At 37.2% G+C, this 21973-nt stretch overlaps 2 protein-coding genes across 7 annotated transcripts in view; both read right to left on the minus strand.

Moving 5' to 3' along the window:
* LOC136237925 (IQ domain-containing protein E-like) overlaps nt 1-16721 on the minus strand; it is a 45931-nt gene extending 29210 nt beyond the window's left edge. For 5 of the 6 annotated variants that reach the window (XR_010692642.1, XR_010692644.1, XR_010692643.1 and 2 more), the window contains exons 1-14: nt 16596-16721; nt 16219-16279; nt 13392-13439; nt 12609-12716; nt 9783-9856; nt 8691-8748; nt 7433-7506; nt 7212-7382; nt 6873-7081; nt 5155-5303; nt 3967-4131; nt 3329-3482; nt 2922-3059; nt 1936-2026 (exon numbers count right to left, since the gene is read on the minus strand). Coding sequence is in view for 3 of the 6 variants with exons in the window: in XM_066028191.1 (XP_065884263.1) it covers nt 1936-2026; nt 2922-3059; nt 3329-3482; nt 3967-4131; nt 5155-5303; nt 6873-7081; nt 7212-7382; nt 7433-7506; nt 8691-8748; nt 9783-9856; nt 12609-12716; nt 13392-13439; nt 16219-16279; nt 16596-16628 (1533 nt within the window). In the remaining 3 variants the exon portion in view is untranslated. Of the gene's footprint in view, nt 1-1935; nt 2027-2921; nt 3060-3328; nt 3483-3966; nt 4132-5154; nt 5304-6872; nt 7082-7211; nt 7383-7432; nt 7507-8014; nt 8623-8690; nt 8749-9782; nt 9857-12608; nt 12717-13391; nt 13440-16218; nt 16280-16595 lie in introns of those variants that run through there. The other variant, XM_066028192.1, reaches the window with a different exon arrangement.
* Nucleotides 16722-16725: 4 nt separating this feature from the next.
* LOC136237930 (G-protein coupled receptor 161-like) lies at nt 16726-19037 on the minus strand. The gene is made up of 2 exons (XM_066028206.1): nt 18837-19037; nt 16726-18735 (listed from the first exon to the last, which is right to left on the minus strand). Exon 2 carries the CDS (start codon nt 18672-18674, stop codon nt 16902-16904), a length of 1773 nt encoding a protein of 590 aa, XP_065884278.1. The 5' UTR covers nt 18675-18735; nt 18837-19037; the 3' UTR covers nt 16726-16901.
* Between the last annotated feature and the right edge of the window lie 2936 nt (nt 19038-21973).

A 21973-nucleotide genomic window follows, 5' to 3' on the forward strand; every position in this document is an offset into this window, starting at 1 on the left:
AAATGGCATGTGAGTTATGGGTGCTTATTTATGATGAATTAAAAATACAGTCCATCATTGTAATTTCTATGTTGAAACAGCCTGCTTCCTTGTCTGCACAACGAAAGCACTATACTTTGATAGAAATGACAGTTCATGGTGAACAGATTGAGCCAAGTCCCATCTTTATAGCTTGTTTCAGTTGTGAGTTATGATTGATTAATTAAGCACCTATAATTTACTTTCCATATTGTTGCTGTACAAATTTAACTTATTGCTGTTCCAACTGTCTAGCGTCATAACCTCAAGGCCATAAAAGGCTGAAACTTTGGCTATCCACTACTTTATTATTTTTTTAAAAAACAGACGGAATCCAAGGAGCGTTAAAAAAAGCTGGTTTTTCTGCTTAGTTGGTCACAATTACTGAGACTTGTCTTGAGATTGTACTCCTTGGATGTGTCTTTCACCATTCTCTGTGTCCTTGTTATTTAAGGCCACATGTATCTTCGTTTTTATTGTTTTTCTGTTGTTTTTCTGTAGTTCTTATGTAGGCTTGTAGGCATTAATTAGAAAACATTATGGAATTGTTTTTTTTTGTGTCAAAGTTGTGGTCGGTTGCCAATCCCGTCGCATATACTATCTAAAGAAGCAACACGTGGTGTAGTGTTGAAGCCTAGACAAGTAATACAGCTTCCTTGGAATGAAATGTGATTATGTAGTGATGCTGTTGACTGTCTGCTCATTTAAACGGGTATTTTTTAGTACATACAAGCCAGCCTATGTATATACATCTATACCCAAGAAGGAAGCACAGTTAACATGTTTGTAGACACTGTAAGATATTTGTAATGGTTGCAGTATAGCAACAGCCATAACTATCAAAATTCAAATTTGCTGAGTCAACAATATGGAATGACACTTAGTGAGTTACCGTATTTGACCGGTTAATAGCCGCGGCTGCTATAACTTTCAGCAAGCAAAACCCTGTGGCTACAATGCGAAGGCAGCTACTATCTGAGGTCGGCTACTATGAACTTGTGTGGCAGCAGCCCGTGGTGTTTATTCACGAGTGGCTGACCTTGTTTAATCATCTGTCAATACTGCCATTCATTTTAACTTCTATCAAAAAACACTTAAAACAACTCCTTTTCCCAGTTTCTGCTTCAAACATGTCTAGTCAACACTTGCAACAGTATGTTCAGATACACAAGCCGCGGCTTTTATTAAAAGGGCGGCTCTTATGACAATAATTCTAGGCTGTGGAGTGGCTACTATCCGGGGGTGGTTGTTATACGAGCCGGGGGTGGTTGTTATACGAGCCGCGGCTATTAACCGGTCAAATACAGTAGTTAATGAACCTTAGCCATAATGATGAAAGTGTCATCACAATTAACAATTGTGTAGGGTCACACAATCAATGAATTGAACATTTTTAATGGATTTGTTCAACTTGGAACCATTAGATAACAGTGTTAAATGTATTGTAGCAGTGCAAAACGGAAGTACCTATACCAAAGTTAATATAGGGTACCTAAACACACTTTTGCATTGGAAGTAAGTATATATGTGGTGTCTTTGTTAACTTTATCATGGCTAACTGACATCTCTCTCAACATCTCTCTGTACAAGTTCCCCCACTACCGCTACTATTGTTATTTCATGAAATAATTAGGTTCAAATTTTGATCACCACAGAAACTAAATACTCTAATAAAACAATCAGTATTTCAGTTGTTCTGGATTAGTCATACTGGATAACTACAAGACAATCTATGCAACAATGTTTAAAAAGCCAGCCGTGGCACTAACTATATCCATAAATGTCTTGAAACGAGATTAAACAGTAATACACACACACACGCATATACACACAATCACTTACAAACACAAACACAGACACAGCTAAAACTCAAACAAAAGTATTACAATGAACTTATGCCATACAACTAAAACATACAATGCTCTGAGATCTCTTCCAACGCTCTTGTATTACTGCAGCTGCCTCGTGTCGCTGTGCACGTGAAGACGCAAACATGTGTGGCTTTTTCCTACACAACACAATACACCATATAAGATTCTATAGATCACATATTTGACTAAATGGAATACTCAATACAACATCATTCAAAGTTCTCATTTACTCTAATAGAACATACACTTACTCTATACAGAAAATACACATCAGTAGACAAAATGTTCTAAGAAAAATTACATTAGAGAATGAAACAAGGGAAATCATCTACACATGCAGTTATACTGTAATTTGTTTTTCTCGTAAAATAATTTTTGTATGCAAAACTTGTATGAAAAGTTCTTACATGAAATTTTTACATAAGATTGAACTACTCTAATAGAGCAGTCATTCATGTAAATCATACTAAAATATTTTCACATGAAAATTTTTATCAAGCAAATTACAGTACTAGTAGACATCTAATATCACTCACGTACAGCCTGTCAATAATATACCCACGCTAAAGACTAGGGATTAATATAGCTGCAGATGTACATAACCTTCCTGTTTCATTGCTTTTTTGATCCCTACTCACTCAAATGATAAATTAATACTTGCCTGTTTACATTTTTGTAACCTAGTCCATGGTTCCATTTGTATCAGCACACACACCAGGACACTCACTACAATAACGGTACCTAGGATGCTTGTCAATGGTCCCATTTTTATTATTTAGAACAATGAAACTAGCAGCACAACTAGGAGTATGGTTCTGAGGTGTCCCAGAATAGAGGGACGGATTCAATGTACAAGGTAAAATTTTGGTGGGAAAGTCATTGTAATTAAATGTTAAGTAGATGCCTTCTTTATAATGTAACAGCCCTTATCAAAATGATAACAAGAAACCTTTAGGCAACCACAACAGTTAAAAAGATTACACTTCACTGTTTAATGAAGATGACAAAAAGGTTACTACACTATGGATTAACCTCTGTAAGGTGCGAGCATGTTCCCTAGCCTTCTCCTCATTACTCAGCTGTTCTTGTGTCTGTTTCAGTTGCTCTTGTAATTGCTGAATTGATGTGGAATGTGTGTGTAGTGCAGCCCTAGCCTCTTCTGCTTCTTGACTACAGCAACATAAAGCAACGATAAAGAATATTTTTGAGTATGTGCATGTCATTGTGTGTGTGTGTGTGTGTGTGTGTGTGTGTGTGTGTGCGTGTGTGTGTGTGTGTGTGTGTGTGTGCATGCTTGCATGTGTGTATATGTGCGTACGTGTGTGTGTGTGTGCATGCATGCATGCATGTGTGTATATGTGCGTACGTGTGCGCGTGTGTGTGTGCGAGCACGTGTACATACATACACATGTATGTGCGCATATATATGTATGTACTACCTTTTAGATTTCTCTTGTTCACGGTAATAATTCTTGTCAGTTTTCAACTGCTTGAGATGATTCTTCAGCTTCTGCTTACTCTTCTCAGCCTCAGCCAGCTGAAACTGGACAGTAGTACTCTGAGAGTTTGACTCATCCAAGTTTGTCGCAAGACCTTTGTACAGTATAAGATGTACACAGTTTGGTAGCAACATACATTAGCTAAACATTTGCAAAGGTAGTAGCAACCTACATATCTACCGAAACCCAACAGTCCCTAGATCTACTAATATTAGATTCCCACCATAAAGTACAACCTCTTTATGATAGTAGAATTAGTTGATCTTAAAGTGTAGGTTCAAGGTTGGGGCTATAGAGTCTGTCCTTCATAGAGAACTTATATGTGTCTATTATCACAAAGAGAGGTCCATTGTATGTACCATAAGCTTTACTTAATAAAAACACATCATCAATCTAATGTATAGAAGAAGTTACACCTATACAGTACAAAAGCTGCAAAGCACAAGCAGTATAACATGCTTTACTTAGTGACCGTATTGTATATTAGAAAGATTACTGGGCTGTAGGCACTGGTTGCCAGCAGACCTTTGGCTTCTTGCCATAAAGCAACAATAAATAAATAAATAAAGTTTGTTCACCATTAATTCTCTCCTCATACTGCTTCTTATTCTCCTCAAACTCATTACACAGTGAGGTGATGGTATTTTCTTTCTCTCTCATTGCCAGCTCCAAGTCCACAATACGAGACAACATCTCTGCTCTTTGTTGATCAGCATATTGGTCAGCTATCGGAGCTCTAATACCTACAGTATGACATATAGCACAGAGTCAGGATAAAGAGTAAAGAAGAAGGACATGTTCTTTACTTACAACATACTCATTTGTGCTGGAGTTTTATATTGTGTTGTTTACTTAGCTCTGTTTCCTAATGTTAGACTTACTATAAAATAACCTCATTAAACATTAACAAGTAAATTAATGTTGGTAGGATGTGCATATAGTACTTGATCCTTTCAGTACAAAGACAATATTGACCCATCGCACCAAACCTAACACTTTATAGATATGGATAGGTGCTAGTGTAACCAAGCTCCCAAAAATACATCCTCAAATGCTGTATTTTAGAGAAACAGTTGAAATACTCTAATAGAACAATCATTCAATAGCTACCATATACTCATGTTTTCACTCTTATGTGTGACCGGCTGAGTAAAAACCCGCCATTTTTGCACATTCCTCGAATTCCATTTTATTGCATCGCTGTAATCTATAGTAACAAAAGAGTGGACAGCCAAAGTTTCAGCCTTTTATGATGAATGGTCTTGGAGTTATAGTGCTCGATATTTGGAACAGTGACAAACTCAATTTGTACAGGAAATAAATTACAGGCGCTTAGATAATCGATCATAACTCACAACTGAAACAAGCTACAAAGATGAGACTTGGTTCAATCCGTGCACCATGAACTGGCAAATCAATCAAGGTATCTGTACTCCTCCGTGTTGACAAAAAAGAAGGCCATTCCAACTAAGAAATGGTGAATGTTGGTTGTAAATAAATACCCATAACTCACATATCCTTTGCTGTGCAAACACGAAACAAAGATTTTCTTACTTTCCATAAACAGGCGAATCCAGTGGTATATAGGTTTTATTGATTTGAGCTTAATTTTAGTGCATATGAACACGATTAAAGCATGCACAAATTTTTCACGTAGCATGTGTATTTTTACCCGGTGCATTTCCAATATGGTTTTATGGCAAAATAGAATTTTGTGGTTTTCACTCAGTGGGTCACATATTGCAAAGACCACACAAACAACATACCTGTTTCACTATGCTCAATTCTTGCAACAGAGTGTTTGAGTTTCTCTTGGAGTAGTTTCTTGTCAGATTGCAAGGCCTTCTTCTGCTCCAATAGTTTAATGACTGCAGCATTGAGCACTGCTAGTCTGGACATTACATCACCAGCAGTACTACAAGACACAAAACACAACATACAATTAAGTTACAAATTGATATTACAGCTAGCACTTTGTCCTATAGGCATTGCTTGGTTTTGCTTCGATCAAGGCAATTTACAGAAACAGGAGCTTATGAGCCGCTGAAGGTGGCAAAGGAGCATGAAACTCGGTTCCACCACAATCCAAATTACATCACGTTTTTGAATAAATTGCTACGAGTGTCGCGTACTATTAGCACATGGCATCCACTAATGAGATTTTGCTTTCCTTATATGGAAACTAATTGCTATTGAATTTGGATTTCGATGGCACCCGGCAGGCAGCATAAGTTTCATGCTCCTTCGCTGCCTTTGGTGGCTCATAAGCTCCTGACAAAAAGCATGTAAAAAAGAGGATGGACACATCTCATGTAATAGTCACTATAACACATGCTCACATTTAGTGTTGTTTTGGTTCTAAGGTACTAGTAATTTTAGTACAGTGATTTGAGGTCCTACTGTATACTAAAACTAACTCAAAATTATTAGGTATTTTGGTTTTAAAACAAAAACAACACAATTTTTGGTTCAAAAACTACAACTAAAGGAAAACTTCTTGAACTTTTGGTTCTATGGACTTTATCCACAATGACATCACAAGCACAAGATGGCTGTGTTATTTGGGGTACTAATGTACAGGTACTTATGGAGAAATTGTTTTGATTGATCATATTTCACCCGTGAAGAAAGATACCGACCAGTAGTCAACAGGTATGAACAAAAACCATTGCAAATAAGCGTTACCTCGAAAAATTTTCCATCATGCAATACAAATCGTTTATTGTATTGTCTTGTACCCATACCTGTTTCTTAGAGCTCTTCCCTGGCTGAAATATGATCAATCAAAACAATTTCTCCATATATAGACGCCTGTACATTAGTAATCCAAATAATGTGGCCATCTTGTACACGTGACATCATTGTGGATAAAGTCCATTACTAGTACTAAATTAAAGGTTTAAGACAAAAGCAAACCGGACAGTGAATTCTAAAAGGCAAAGACCACTGCCAACTATCACAGTTTACTGAAGTTGCTTATGTCTGTAAGTGAAGTCATAAAAATCTTTGTCTTACTTACTCTTTGTATAAGCTGTCAACAACACAAAATAAAACACCTGTACACTGAGGATACTAGAACTAATACTAACTAAAACTGTTCTTAAAATTGAGTACTAAAACTACAGTAGAACTAAACCAAAATGATTTTGCAGTACTAAAACTACACTACTCACACTGAGTCTGACCTCAATAACAGTAAGTGTGGAGCACAAGTGAATCTATTGAAACTTTTAACACTTGTTCAGTTTGATACTTAATCAAAAATAAAGTTTTAGAGAAAAAAACATGGATCATTTAGGCCTCTGAAACAATTAAGTTGATGTCGTCTAAATAAGGAGTGCAACCAAGAACAAGAAATACTCTAATAGAACAATCAACTACCTTACAAATAGCAGCGATAATATTGGTAGAATATTTCAAAGCATGATCGACTTATAACTTACACTACAGTTTACCACGTAGATGTTTCTCCTAAGTACTGTACCTTAAGGACAGCATCTCCTCCACTTTACTGTTTTGGTGTCTGAGTATTTCTTTTAGTCTACACACCTCATAGTAATATGTCTCAGCTGTTAGTTCAGCCTCTTCCACACGAGACACTTTCAAGTTGGCACTTAACTTGTTAATGGTTGCCTCTTTCTCTCGCAAGTTTCTCTCCAGCAAGTGAATCTTTTGCTTTAGTGATGATAACACCTGTGTAATACATGAGTAGAACATGTGTAAAACAGATGGTACAATGAGACACACTTAATATGGATATACCAACAATTCAGGGGAGTCCATAATATAAAAAGGCACAAGACATAGACAGTCATCAACTTACTGTGGTATCGATTTTCTTTCCGCCAGCAAGTGTCCTCGTTACTTCATGGTTACCAACATAACCAGATGCCAACATGTCTTCAACTTGTTTATCTCGTTTTACTAGTAATTTTTCCAGTTGAACCAGTTTGGACCTAGCAATATCTCTTTCAGATGTAACAATGTTCAGCGACTACACAAACAACAATGTATTAATACATTTTGGGTGACTATAAATAGTACCCTTTTTAACTCCACAATTTCATCATACATATCCTCACAAGACTTGCTGTATTCAGCTGCAGGACCACCTAAGGCTATACAATACAAGCACTGTTAGTATACAAGCAAGACCTCCACTTTAAACACTGAACACTGTAAGCACTCAAGAAAGTAAATTGGTTAAATAAACCAATTCACTTAAAAAGAGTACAGCACTTTGTCCAATTGCTACAATAGAACGTACACCGACAATTTATACCCTAATAGAACAGCCACTTCAACAATCACAGGTTTGCTTTGTAAAGATTTAACATACGACAAAAATCTGTCTACTATAGTTATTGGGGCTAAAGGAGTTGGTTGTTCATATGTATATTACATCTATAGTGGAACTTCAGCTATCCGAGCCCATGGGACCAACTGGTGTTCTATGTAAAATCAGCAGCACTTTTGCAAACTTCATGAAATTTTGACTACTCTAACAAAACACTCACTATTGTAACAGAACAACCATTTTCTGAGTTCAGTTAACTGAATTAAAGTTCAAATAATTGGCATTTGATAACTGAGGTACCACCGTGTGACTTCATGTTCTAAACTTACAAGTGGGTTAATTTATTTCATCTATACACTAAACACAGTGTTCCACTTCTTCACAAACCAGGGTTTTGATAAGTATTTCAACTCTGACCAAAACTGGCCCAACCCAGACATTTACTGCTCCACCACTGGACCAATCAGCTTATGTTTGATGGTTATTAGTCACAAAACTGGACTAGTGCTGAGAAAATTGGAGCAGAAGCCATGAGTTGTGTGGGTCATTTTGCGTTCACACTGGGCCAATGGAGCGCCATATTGCTTTATCAAATACCCTGTCACAAACTATAGTATGTTCACGTTGAGCTGAACCCTGAAAAACAGCTAAAAATTAAAAGTGGATTTTTCTCAACAGAGTTAGCATTTCTGCCAACCAGATGATTATTGGTAACAGCAAAGGTGTCAACAACAGACACGTACGGTTTGGCTCCATTACAAGTTCGGGAAAGGGCTCTAATGGACACTGCGTTTATATGGCTTCTCCATAGGAAATGTATTGTGAAAATTTTGATTGGCTGTAAATATTATGTCAAACATTTGAACAACAAGATTTTGAAATATTTTTAGCGGGTCAAGCAGTAAAAAATGAGCCAAATTTCAAGATCATATGTAATTGCATCCATGAGTTATTAAATGTTTTTGAGGATTCAGCTCAACGCGAACATACTATATAATACTTAACTCATTTCACTTGAGTGTAATCTTCGTTTTCTTCTATTAGTTTCAATGCCCTCAGTGGACTAAATGATAAAGGATAATTTGCAATCACATACAGTACACATAAAATCTATAGAGCAAAAGCTGTGGCTAAGCTGTGGCTAAGCTGTAGCTTTGATTGCTCTATTAGAGTATCTTGATCGTTTTTAATGCAGTGGAGGTAAAAAGTAAAGTGTTGCTGAGGGTTTAATAGCTATAAATGGTGTTAGTTAAGTACAATTTGCATGCATGTTACTGAAATACAGTATATAGTTGTTTGCTACGATAAATTATCAATACAACAATGAGCTAGTTAGACTGCCATTGAGCTAAATTTAAAAGGGGGTTGCTATCAAAACCACAGAAACCCATATTGATCCACCACTGATTCTAATCTAAAGACCACTTTCGTTACCTGGCATTCATAACAATCTGCTACTTATTGTGTCCCATATATGTAGCATGTAATGTTATACTGTACAAGCACTATTATAACATACTTTTAATTTAGAACCCATTTAAGAGATGAGTGGTCAAATAAAGTACTTTAAAAGTAATATTGTGCATGTATGTCAATGAGAGTTCTCGTGCCGTTCACAGTATCACACTGAGAATGACACAGTTACACTTCCATAAAGCGTTTCATGACTGTGGACCTGCCTGCCCCTACACATTGTAAAAGTTGGTTTGTGAGGAATGATGGTTTTGCATGGACCTTATACGTACTAAAACACTACGGCAACAGGGGCGGATCCAGGAACTGGCAAGGGGAGGGGCACAAACAGCAGTTAGTTGCTGAAGCAGCACCTCTTAGTAGTATGTTGATTTTTGTCATTCTGGCTATATAAATTGATTTTGGTCTAACAAGCTTTAGTATTTTTAATCAAAAGAAGTATGGCTCCTCAAACAAAGCTCAAGGGGGAGGGGAAGGGGGCATTTGTCCCGAATGCCCCATCCTGGATCCACTATTGGGCAGAACAGCTTTGTACATTGTTCATATTACTAATGTTGCAAATAAAAGCATCAAAGGTGGGTGTCCAAACAGCCCCTGAACTACACAACAGAACACTCAAGTCACCTTAGACTTGTGCAGGGACTTCAGGAACGCAGAAGTTACAGCTTGTTGGGTTGTGGCTGCTCTGACAACATCCCCTGGAAAACAACAATACAACCGTAAAAAGTCGATTCTGACTATAACAATATAACATGTGGCAACCAGACATGTTCAGCGAGCATTAATTTGTTGACAGCGTAGATTTTATTTACTCATTTATTACTATTTCCAAATATGCACTTACAACTTACACCAACATAAGCCAACTTAATGCAATGACAAACCATCTCTACTGTACATACACCCCTATACCAACTGTCAGGAGCTAATGGAGCATGAAACTTACGCTGCCTGCTGGGTACCATCAAATTCCAAATTCATTAGCGATTAGTTTCCATATAAGGAAAGCAAAATCTCATTAGTCGACGCCGTATACTAATTGTGTGCGACACTCATAGCAATTTATTCAAAAAACGTGACGTAATTTGGATTGTGATGGAACCAAGTTTCATGCTCCTTCGCCGCCTTTGGCGGCTCATAAGCTCCTGCAGCTATAGTATTTGCTCCTAAAATCAGGTACTTGATAAATAGATTTTAACTACCCAGTTCAATTTTGTGAATTGCATAGCTTTATTACATGTGTACACTGGTGTAAAAGCTGATATAAAATAACAACGTATAACCACAAATTCTGAGTATACATGGTGCACACACATGTGTGTGTAGAAAACCTCCCTTTTATACAACCTGATAATTAAGCTGATAAATCAAGGTAGTGCATTGGAAGCTGATAAACAAACATTTCATTACAAGAAACTATTTGAGAGTTGAAAGTGTAACTACAGTTCTACAGCAATTAGCCAACAGTCAACAACTATTAGCCCGTCTTTCCTTTGCAATAAGTGGCCTCACTTCAGTCAGTAAGCTACCAGTCTAATCAAGTAACTAGTCACTTGGCCATTGTTAAAATCTCTGTACATAAGTGACCTGTCAAAAATTAAACCAGCCAGTTTGTCAATTCCTAAGCTTGTAAAAGTGTGGCCACAATCTGAAAATTCGAATAATAGATAATTCATTTGAGCCCTACACTGCATACATCATGGCCTAAATACCCATTGTGCCATATATACGTACGTTATAAAAATGTTATCATGTCAATGGCTTTTGTATGTTAGCTATCATACAGTGTGGTAGTGCTGTGTATAAGGCATCATGAAGGTTTACACTTTTTCACAAAAAAATATTAACCAGATACCAACCTCTGTACCATAATTGGACCTTGCAGTATTGCTTAGGTTATATAACCAAGCCCTCAATATGACCTGAAATGCTTCCAATTGATCTTTTAAATCCTTTTTGTTAAATTAGCAGTGGAATTTTCTACTGACTGACTCACTGCCTGATTGATGCCTTCAGACAAGTATAACTCAACAACAGCTAAGGTTACAGCCTTGATTTTTCACTATCTGATGTTATTCAGCTTGACAGGTGCCTGCTTCATGGAATTACCTGTGCCCTCCATTTATTTTTGCTGACAGTGCATGCAAGATATCAATTCATGGTAGCACCACATCATGGTAGCACCACATGATGGTTTCCTTATGTTTGTAACAGGAATTGTCTGAGTTTCATTTTAACTGGATTGATTACAGAAGCCCTTCTTGTAGTGCTCTTCCTTCACAATTTTGTAACTTTGCATAACGGATCGCTGAAAATGACGTGTAATGACCACTGGCTTCACTGTTTCAGTAACTGATAGTTGACGCAGGCATTCAGATGAAAACAATATGGTTGTCTTTCTTTTAATGCAGTGTGGGCTCACTCATGTTACAAAAAGAAACAAATAAGTACAAGGAAAATTTGAACTTGAATTTTGATTGGGGATCAAAGAAAAAAGCATTGAAACAAGATAGGTTGCCTACGCTTGAAGATATATGGACATTTAATCCCAAATTCAGTCATGGGCTATACACTGAATCAACTAGGAATCAAATGTACAAATGTACAGTAGTATATCAAGTGCAGGTGACCTCATTTTTTACTACCTTTTACTTTTATTTGATCCCAAATCAAAATAATTCCTCGTACCTGTCATGTTAGTCCTATATGGGACCAAAAGGATAAGACGGACAAGTAGGATTGAGCTGTATTGGTGGGACACAGAGGACAGTCCTAAGGATGTCCACCCAGTCCTATGTGAGACCAAAAGGATAGGATGGGCAAGTAGGATTGAGTTGTATTGGTGGGACATGTGGGACAGTCCTAAGGATGTCCACCCAGTTCCATATGGGACCAAAAGGATAGGACGGACAAGTAGGATTGAGTTGTATTGGTGGGACATATGGGACAGTCCTAAGGATGTCCACCCAGTCCTATGTGGGACCAAAAGGATAGGACGGACAAGTAGGATTGAGTTGTATTGGTTGGACACGTGGGACAGTCCTAAGGATGTCCACTCTATCCTATATGGGACCAAAAGGATAGGATGGACAAGTAGGATTGAGTTGTATTGGTGGGACATATGGGACAGTCCTAAGGATGTCCACCCAGTCCTATATGGGACCAAAAGGATAGGACAGACAAGTAGGATTGAGTTGTAATGATGGGACATATGGAACATTTCTTAGGATATCCACACTGTCCTACAGGCACAGTGGGACATCCTACTTAGGACAATGGAAATCCAATGGCAAACTTGGACATGAGTGAAGGGCCACAATAGCAAGTTGGCATAACGGTGACTGGAATAGAGCAAGTTTCTCTGTACGTATTATAGTCAGATACCCAAATTGTAATAGTTGGACACAATTAATCATTTCATTAAAAATATTGTAATATTGCAATACTCACCAAAAGACTTCCAAGTTCCATTAGAGCCTAGTTTGGCACTACTATCCTTCACAGATTCTTTACGTTGTTGTGGCTGCTTGGTGCTGGTAGCAAGATAAGGCGAGGAAGCTGTAGTGAGATAACACACATAGCACATTTCAAAAAGAAAAAAAGGTTAACTATGACCTTCATAATTACATTATGTCAGTGTGCATGTTTCCCATTGTCTGAATCATATACAGTGGAACCTCTCTATTACAGACATTTTGGGACCCAGAATTTTTGGCCACTTATTTCTGTAATATAGAGGATTTCCTCCTTTAGAGGTAAAAAATATATTAACTAGACCTGTTGGAACCAAAATTTTTGTCCTTATTACGGAGGTTTTTTTCTATTGTGTCCTTAATTCAGGGAGTTTGTTAAGGGAGATTCCACTGTAGTAGTAGCATGGAAAATAGAGACATGTACTCCACTACATGCAAGTAAGAAGTGTTAAAAGTGTACTTGTACTTAACACATGGATGACAGATGTCTTGTACATAAATTCAGCGATTCATACACAATCATACAGATATAAATTTTCCACTGTAGAAGATTTTGTATCAATTGTACCATACTACTTGGAGTACAGTGAATATACAGATAAATAGTACAGTATGTAGCAATTCACATCACCATAAACAACATACTTATAGGGCTTAGAACTCAAACTTCAGGAAAAGGCTTGTTGTAGCCTCATAAAGCGACAAGCAAAAGATACTTATATAAAGTAACTGCACAAGTTAAACATGACATACTCAATACCTATTCTTGAGCGTCTCTTAGTATCCTTTCTAGCAGGCTTGGGACCATCTACGGTAATAACAACATACACATGTTACACAGAGACACACTACCATACGCCCACTATAGTGACAAGACAGTGAACAGTAAATATACCCTCCAAGACAAGCAACAAATTAACTTGCTTTGTTGACAACTTTTCAAAAATAAAAGTAAGCTTGTAAAAGCAACTCTAACCACACTTCCTCAATTCCTTGTACCTCAATTCCTTGTACGAGGAAAGTTATAGTGTGTCATTTGTGACTTTACACCATGGTGACAGTGGGTATTGTAAAACAAGTAGCCATTTAAAAATAACGCACACCATCATATTTAAAAGTCACTTTATACTACCTGAGATACAATGTTGACTGATAACACACCAGAGTGAGTAATAAAATCACTGGCAGATGAGACATTAAATAAGCCTTGTCAACACTGACCTCACAAAGAAGATGTACACAAACTTGTCCTTTCCATTACTGGCAGTGAACAAATGATGACATGTTAGGCTACACATGCTTACAATATGTGCTATGACAACCTCATGAAACATCACAGAACCATTTTGATGAGCTGACATGTATGATAAACCTTCTTATAAAAGAGAATCCGAGAAGCCAAAGCTGTTTTCAGACTGAATGCTAAAGGGACACTTTTTTGGTACTCATATTGAATGACACCTAGGGTAAAGCTATCATCGGTCTGTTTCCCTTTTTTCAATGAATAAAATGAACATTCTGAGCTAACAAGCCTAGTCAGCCTTCTTACATCTTACAGTCCCTAATGGATAATATTTATGATGTTGTTTTATTTGCTCACTATGGCAAGGGAAAAACATAGTTTTCCATATATATATACAAGGTGCATGATAGGGATGGTGTACAAAGGAGCTTGTCAGGGTTTTGCTACTAAAAATGGTTACATGAATGTACCAGAAGTTCTACCTGTGAAGTAAAATATTTGACACCCACATAGCAGAATTCCATGTGTATAGCTTTGTCCATTACAAAATTTAGGTTGACAGGGTACCTCAGAATCATACACTGTACCATATACAATTGTTTTATCACATTTCAAACAAACGATTATCCAACAAATTTAACTGATTAACAAACATGATAACCTGGTCAATTTCTAGAGCCAGAAACACACAACATCTGTTTTCTGCAAACACAAATATAGCTCAGTTCTCCAGGGTTCATGTTGACATAATGAAAGGCTTGTAACCTCACTGGCTCCCACACTATCCCAACATTGCTATACCCACCTACCCACAAAATTGCTTAATTTAGCCTAACAAATAACAGTGCTGCAGATAAATGGGAAACAACATTACGGAATATAATTGATCCAAACATTTGAAAAAAAAATTATGTCAATTATTAGCAAAAAAATATTAAAGAAACAAACATATTGAATTTAAAGGAAACGTTTACAAAACAGCAATCGTCACTTACATATATGGCAAAAGAATGAAATGATGTAATTTTTACAGACACCAAATAAAATACATGATTCTTATTGGTTAAATGCTGTTTTTTAAAACATAGTCATAGTTCTACTCCACAATCCCACCAGACCATATATAAGGAATGAAAGTTAGTTCACTGCCTAAGGATAGACCACTATCCAAACTACCCACCATCATACCACTGTGATGTACACTAAACAAGATTCATAGCTGAGAGCAACAGTCCCAAAATTCTGAAATTAGTTAACCTTGTGTAAAATGGACACCTTGAAAGTCAACTGACCAATTGTCTTGATTTTCAGTTAGTGTCCTAGTTTTCTAGACAGTCTGTGATAATGGCTGGTTTCCATGTACAAACTGTCTTCCGGAGTCAAAAAGCAAATTAGTGTCTGTGATAGCCTGTGACTAGCCTGATAAAATAGTCTACTACACGTCACTATTCTATTAAGCTTAGCGAACCGTGGAAAAGAACCTGGCAACAAAGGTATGCCATCATTTGTTACAATATGGTGTAGTACAAGTAACAAAGGATGAAGCAGGGTATACAAGAAGACTTTACTCTTGGTGTTTCTTTGTGTTAAACACTCCAGTGCTTTCCTTCAGTGTTTGTTTCCATTTACAAATCATCCTGCCTGTAATGTCAGAAGAACCGGAAAGCTCCCAACTATTGCAATGGCTCTGGCACAGTTGTTGCTATGCCGGTGGTTTCATATTATTTTATATGTCCCCGTTACTAACTGCTGGCAATGCACAGGAGGTGTGCGGTAATATGGAAACCAGTCTTAAAGGTCAAGCTGGGTAAACAAAACCATTTGTACTTTTTGTCAGTATAGCTATTGTACTGTACTTAACAAGTTTATAATATAGCATATGGTCACTAGGGGTGTTTAACTTGGTAACACTTTTAATTTTTCAGATTACAACTAAGTGTTAAATTTGGCACTCTTGCTCATGTTCCTGCAGCTAATTGTTTCACTTACCTAGTGTATTTCACACCTAACACACACACATACACACACTTGCGCATACGTACACATGCATATATACATATACAAACACGTGATACAAAATCATGCACGAGTGCACATGCACGCAGACACGAACACACACAAACACACACATACATGTGATGTGCACACAACATACACATAATATACACACGCAAGCCCACACACATACATGCAAGAAAGTGAGAGAAACAGCAAAGACGTCTTAGCAATATTTCCAGACAAAAATAATTAGCAGAATCTGTGTCATACATGCTGACACAAATCCTACTTCTATCAATATATTACACTCAGCTAACAACTACATAAAAACACAACATAATCTCACCTGGTGGTTTTGGCATAAACACACCCAGTGCTGATATTTCACTAGCAGATGCATCACTAACCTAAAGCAATTCACAAAATTACATGAACGGCGAGCTAAAAGTGGTAGTGGAGGGCATTGTACTCCTAGATATGCCGAAAAAATACGGACAAATCCGTTTGCTTCAATCCAGCAGATTTAACCGATGAATATTAAAGGATTTAAGCGTTGTGGAGTGCCAGCATAATACAACAATATATTCCTACAATTTATAAATCTAGTCTGCAGTGGATAAACGTTCGAAATATGATGGTGAGTATTAATTAGAAAACAACGCACAAAGACGACTACAAAGGTTATGTGAAAACTTAAAGTGTAGGCTACTTGTTATCACGTACCACTGAGTGAGATGATAGGCTGTGCGCCTCCATGAGCGACTTTCAACGTTTCACCACTTCTACGTTTAAAAATTTCCCGCCCACCAGTACATTTTCTAATTACAGCAATCACCACGAATAATTGAACCCATTAATTTTTAACTGCACCACTTTATAATGTAAACAAGCCATAAAATAGATATACAGCATCCAAATATACAATATGCGATAAAATTAAACTACGCTTACATGTAAGTCTTCGTAGCTAAGTATCATAAAATATTTACATCTTTACGTAAATAAATATTGTGTATATCAGGTGGAGAATCATTGCTGAATTTCATCAATACTGTTGACCTCGTTTTCAGATGAAAGTGTCAATTGGTTGACAGCCTTCGGAGAGCTAGGGACATCTGGGATATCTGGACTGCTGGACAATCTTAGAATGTCTGGGCTATCGGAGAGATCAGGACTGCTAGGAAATTCTGGCATATCTGGACTGTATGCCATCCCTGTGTTTTCTGGACCACTAGATGTCCCATTAGTAGGAACCCCTTCTTCGATATCTCCTAGTGTAGCACTGCCAGATGGCTCAGCTGTGTTAACATCACTAAATGAGCTTTCCTCGTGTACATCAACTTCAAAAACGAAATGTGATAGAGTGGCACCTCTTTCGAGGGTGGATGATTCAGGAATTGGCTCTAAACTTGCCAAAGCACTAGGTTTAACAACATCAAGTTCAATTGATCCCTCAAATCGGGTCTTTTTATGGGACTTACTAAGGTTAAGTGATCTATTACTACCATAGCTTAAAATGGTACCGTTTGCTTGTGAATCCTCTTCAAATCCAGAATCACTTTGTGTTCGGCGTAAAGGTGATGGTGAAAACCTGCTGTGACGTGATCCCAATGGTGATTCAGTTGCAGTAGTTAATGAAACATCCATGAGTGAATTTGAAATACGGTGAGATAGTTCAGATCCCTTCTTTATCATGGCCCCTGTTCCAGTACGGATCGATTCACCAATGTTCTTCTTAACACTTACTAACTCTGTCCTCAAGTCACTAATAAACAAGGTTTCTAAAACAGGCTGGAAAAGAATATTGCTTAGATAACAGAGAAATCCAAACACAAACACTTGTGCAGGTACCTTGCCATCATTGCGACCTCCACTAAATACAAAAACAAACCCAACAACAACAATAGGGGACCAAGCAAAGATGTACGCTACTAAGAAGGCACCAAAAACTCTTGCTAACTGACGCTGCTGGCCTTTGTGGTGTGTAACTTCATTCATTTCTTGCATGGATTTTCTTCGATGAAGTGACTTGCGTCTTATGTGATTAGTTTTCAAAGACCTTCCAATCACTCTGTAGGTCCAAACACTAGTAACTATTAGTGTTATCAAGGGAAACAAGGCTTCAATTAAACAGAAGCCTATGTAAAATTGCTGACCGTCACTGCCTGTAAAGCGTGGCAGGCATACTCCAAGATTTCTGTTAAAATCAATTTCACCAAATCCACAAAATGGCGGAACAACAACTAGTATGCATAAGACAGTTACTACTATGATTGCAATAAGCATCTTCCTCTTGTTAATGTACTCTTTGTAAGTTAACGGTTTTACCAACAGTAACATACGATCAAAGGACATCAGGGCTAGTATGTGCAATGCTACATCCACCAGTAGTACAACAATAGCACCTTGGAATCCACAAACTATGCAACGGCCACAATCTGAATCATCAAAGAATATCCACTCCTGAGTTGCCTGGGTTATAACCATTGGGAGAACAACAATTACACAGGTGATGATATTTATCACTGACAAACTAAATATTGCAACATGTGCTGGGAGTTTGAAGGTTGTTCTTTTCTTTACCATAACAATCAAAATAAAAAGATTCCAGCCAAAGGCCACTACAACGAATATGGAGTACAACACAGCTAGTATAGGATGGTGAGCCTCTCCACGTATTCTCCAGAACCTGTTGTCAAGGGTATGAGAACACCTAGTCTCGTTCGTGCAAAGATGGTAATCGTCGTCAAATGTGAAATTGTTGTCATTGTCAGGTGTATTCATGTTAGAGGTTATATCCATTTCGTAGTCCCACGAAGAATCGTTAATTTCGCTGGCTGACACAATTAAACGACAATTGAACCTGCAACGCAAAACGAATGAAGCATTAAAAACATACGCATTTGAAAAACATCGACAAAGCCTATCATGGCAAACGCAATTACGGAAACAAGTAACACTCGCCTGTAAAAACTGCTCCAACTGTGTTAGTATCGTCTTGTCTAGCAAATGCAGCCACAATAGTGAAGATCAGAGTCTAGCGCCAAGGAATTATCACGTTTATTAGCACACAAACTAGATGCTCTAAAAGGAACATTATTAACAACGGAAAACGCAGAGAAAGGAAAGTGTTGCTCCGCCTAAATAAGGTACGTCATGATTTGCAGGGCGAATTCCTAAAGATCACGCGTCACTACATCCGTAGTTTATTTTATGCGGTATGTAATTTTAGCGATTTAACACATAATTATTTAGCCTGTTTAATTGTTGGTTCACTTGATGACCAGACCAATCTCTAATACTGTGATCATACCATTTATCATCCATATTTATGCTGCAGGATCACTGAGTCCTGCAGTTGTGCTGTGAAGCCGCCTCAATTATGCTATAAGCTACGTATAGTTAAATTAGGTAACTGTAGAGGGTGTACCAAAGGAAATAGTCAGATCTCTTCAAGTTTAGCAAACCGTGCAGTTGAGAATTTAGATTGTGACTTGGTCAGGAGTATGTCACATTGCAGTTTATCAATCAATGAATCTGTAATATGGCATCTCATATTAACAGTCTGAGAATGTCCTTAGCTACATAGTAAAAGTCAGCAAAACAAATCATGTGCTTATATGCATAGATAATATAGTACATATACTTATTATCTATGCTATATTCTCGCATATAGTGCCACCTGACTTATACATACTACAAACCTGTGCATTTATCAACAATGCTATGGGTATACTTTTTAAAGGAGTTTAAACTGTCAAAATCATCAAGTAGTATCATCAATGCTCAAGTAGTCACCACCATGATCAGTTGGTCACTTGTGTTACCTATAGCTACACGACTGTGCTGTATTATAATTTAGCTTGCAAAAACATGATCATGTATGTCTCTGCCTACAAGATTCTTTATTACAGACATTTTGGGACCAAGAATTTTTGGCCACTTTTTGCTGTAGTATAGCGAGGTATTAACTAGACCTGTTGGGAACAAAATTTTTGTCCTTATTGTGGAGGTTTTTATATTGTGTCCTTAATTTGGGGAGTTTGTTAAGAGAGGTTCCACTGTACAATTATATGGCATAGATGGCAGCCATGAATGTATGGATTCTATGTAATCCCCAATTTTATACCAATCTTTAATGCAATATTACTAAATTGTGGTATCACTGAACACACTTGCATAACATTTTAGTCAGAAAAAAACATATAGCTTGCTACGTATAAGGTGGTTGTATAGCATTCCAATTTACTTTGATAGAGTTCTCTTCCCTACATGTGATACGTCATGAACACAGTTCAGCTAATCATTTTATTGCTTCAAAACATGTATGTTTTCCTCTTACTATGTGATTGTGCCTGCAAAAATAGAGCATGCATGTGGGCACAAATTACATTCCATCACCTGATAGATTATATCTCAGCACTGGGATAGCATATCTACTTTCTGTAACTTGCATTATAAAGCCAATTAAATGTTTAATTATTCATGAAAATTGCATGGCTGTAGCATAACTAAATTAAAAATTATGATCCTTGCAAGTTTAAAAAAGTAGGCAAATTTTATGTGCCCACATGCCAACTTTGTGTGTGTATATAATTGATAAGTGTATCATGCTGTAACTGTGGTAGTCTCTACCTATAACACTGCATACATGCATGGAACAATGCTAAGGCTATAGCCCACTGAAACAGGGACAGATCTATAGGATTTCACAATGTATGGGGTACTAATTCTTTGCAGTGTAGCCTACATAACAAGCAAGTATGTGTATAGCTATACAAGTGTAACAAGAGATAGTAGGGATATAGAGTCATTATTTACCCTGCAATTGTTTTAGCTATATCACCATGGTTATCATAGGTGGACTGGATCTGAGGAGAGGCCAAGGGGAGCTTTGCTCCCTCTGGCCCTTTTCTTACCCCCCCCTTGAGAACTATATTAATTGATGCCAGAATTTAAGCTAGGAATCATTTACACTGTATTGAAGTGCAGAAAGCCAAAGAGCAAACAGTTATAAATGTGTTTAACAGTTATTAACTGTACACTGCGAAGAAATTGAAGAATAAAAGTTTGAATTTTTGTGACAAGATTGAGTTACTCTAATAGAGCAGTCACTTCTCTAATAGAACAGTCATAATTCCAATTTCATCAATTACTGTCTTATCTACACTTTAACAAGTTTTATTTCAGATAGGTTAACTAATTTTCTATGCATGCTTTTCAAGGCATACGCTTTGCTATCAAATAATTTATGCTTTCAAATTCAATGCCTAATTTTAAAAATTACTCAGAAGCGTCTTAGAATGTCTATTTCCTTTTAGTAATGATGTCTATTTCCTTTTAGTAATGACAGTTTGTTGCAGAGTCTATAATGTGGTACCCTGTCAAAAGCTTTGGAAAAATCAAGGAAAGTACAATATATCTGGCTGTTACAACATGTAGGTTTGCATGATATATATATATTCTGAGAGGTCAGTGGGCAGGCCCCAACAATTTTAGATGATCTTTTTTGCTGTGTTGTAGCATAGCCAATTTAATACAGATGATATATATGCAAAATGTGACTGAGTGATTGCAGTAAAAACAAGGCTGGCTAAGGTGTGCGTGTAAATCACATACCCAATGCATTGATTGCATTTGCAGTTATGATTAAGAAAAACCTTCATTGTCAAAGTTGCCACATGGGCAGACATGCTATTTGGCAATGGATGCATGTAGCCTAATTCTATATTGTTTATAGAATGTCATCAAACTATATATGCAGAAAACATTAGACACTCAGTATGTATTCCACTAAGAGGAGAAAATGGAACTCTAGACACATTTGCATAACTTTGTCTAAATGAATGAAGAGCAATAGCTTAGCTACCCTCTCATGCTGAAAAGTACTGCTGCAATATCTTGGTAGGCAACATGGTCTTATAAATGATTTAGAATGGCAGAGTTTACAATCAAGGAGATCAACTCTAAAAGTGACGATGATGTACAGAATAATTCATAGGTTAGTATCCATTCCCAGCCATTACCTCGTCCCAAGTAACTCTAACACACGACATCACAATTTCACCTACCAACTACCCTACTCTAGAATAAACAGCCAT

This window comes from Dysidea avara, chromosome 11 (genome assembly GCF_963678975.1).
Source record: "Dysidea avara chromosome 11, odDysAvar1.4, whole genome shotgun sequence".
In the NCBI taxonomy this organism is placed as follows: Eukaryota; Metazoa; Porifera; class Demospongiae; order Dictyoceratida; family Dysideidae; genus Dysidea; species Dysidea avara.

Excerpts from the sequence above, each read along its gene's own strand:
- LOC136237930 (XM_066028206.1), bottom strand. The coding sequence starts at position 18,674 with ATGGATATAACCTCTAACATGAATACACCTGACAATGACAACAATTTC.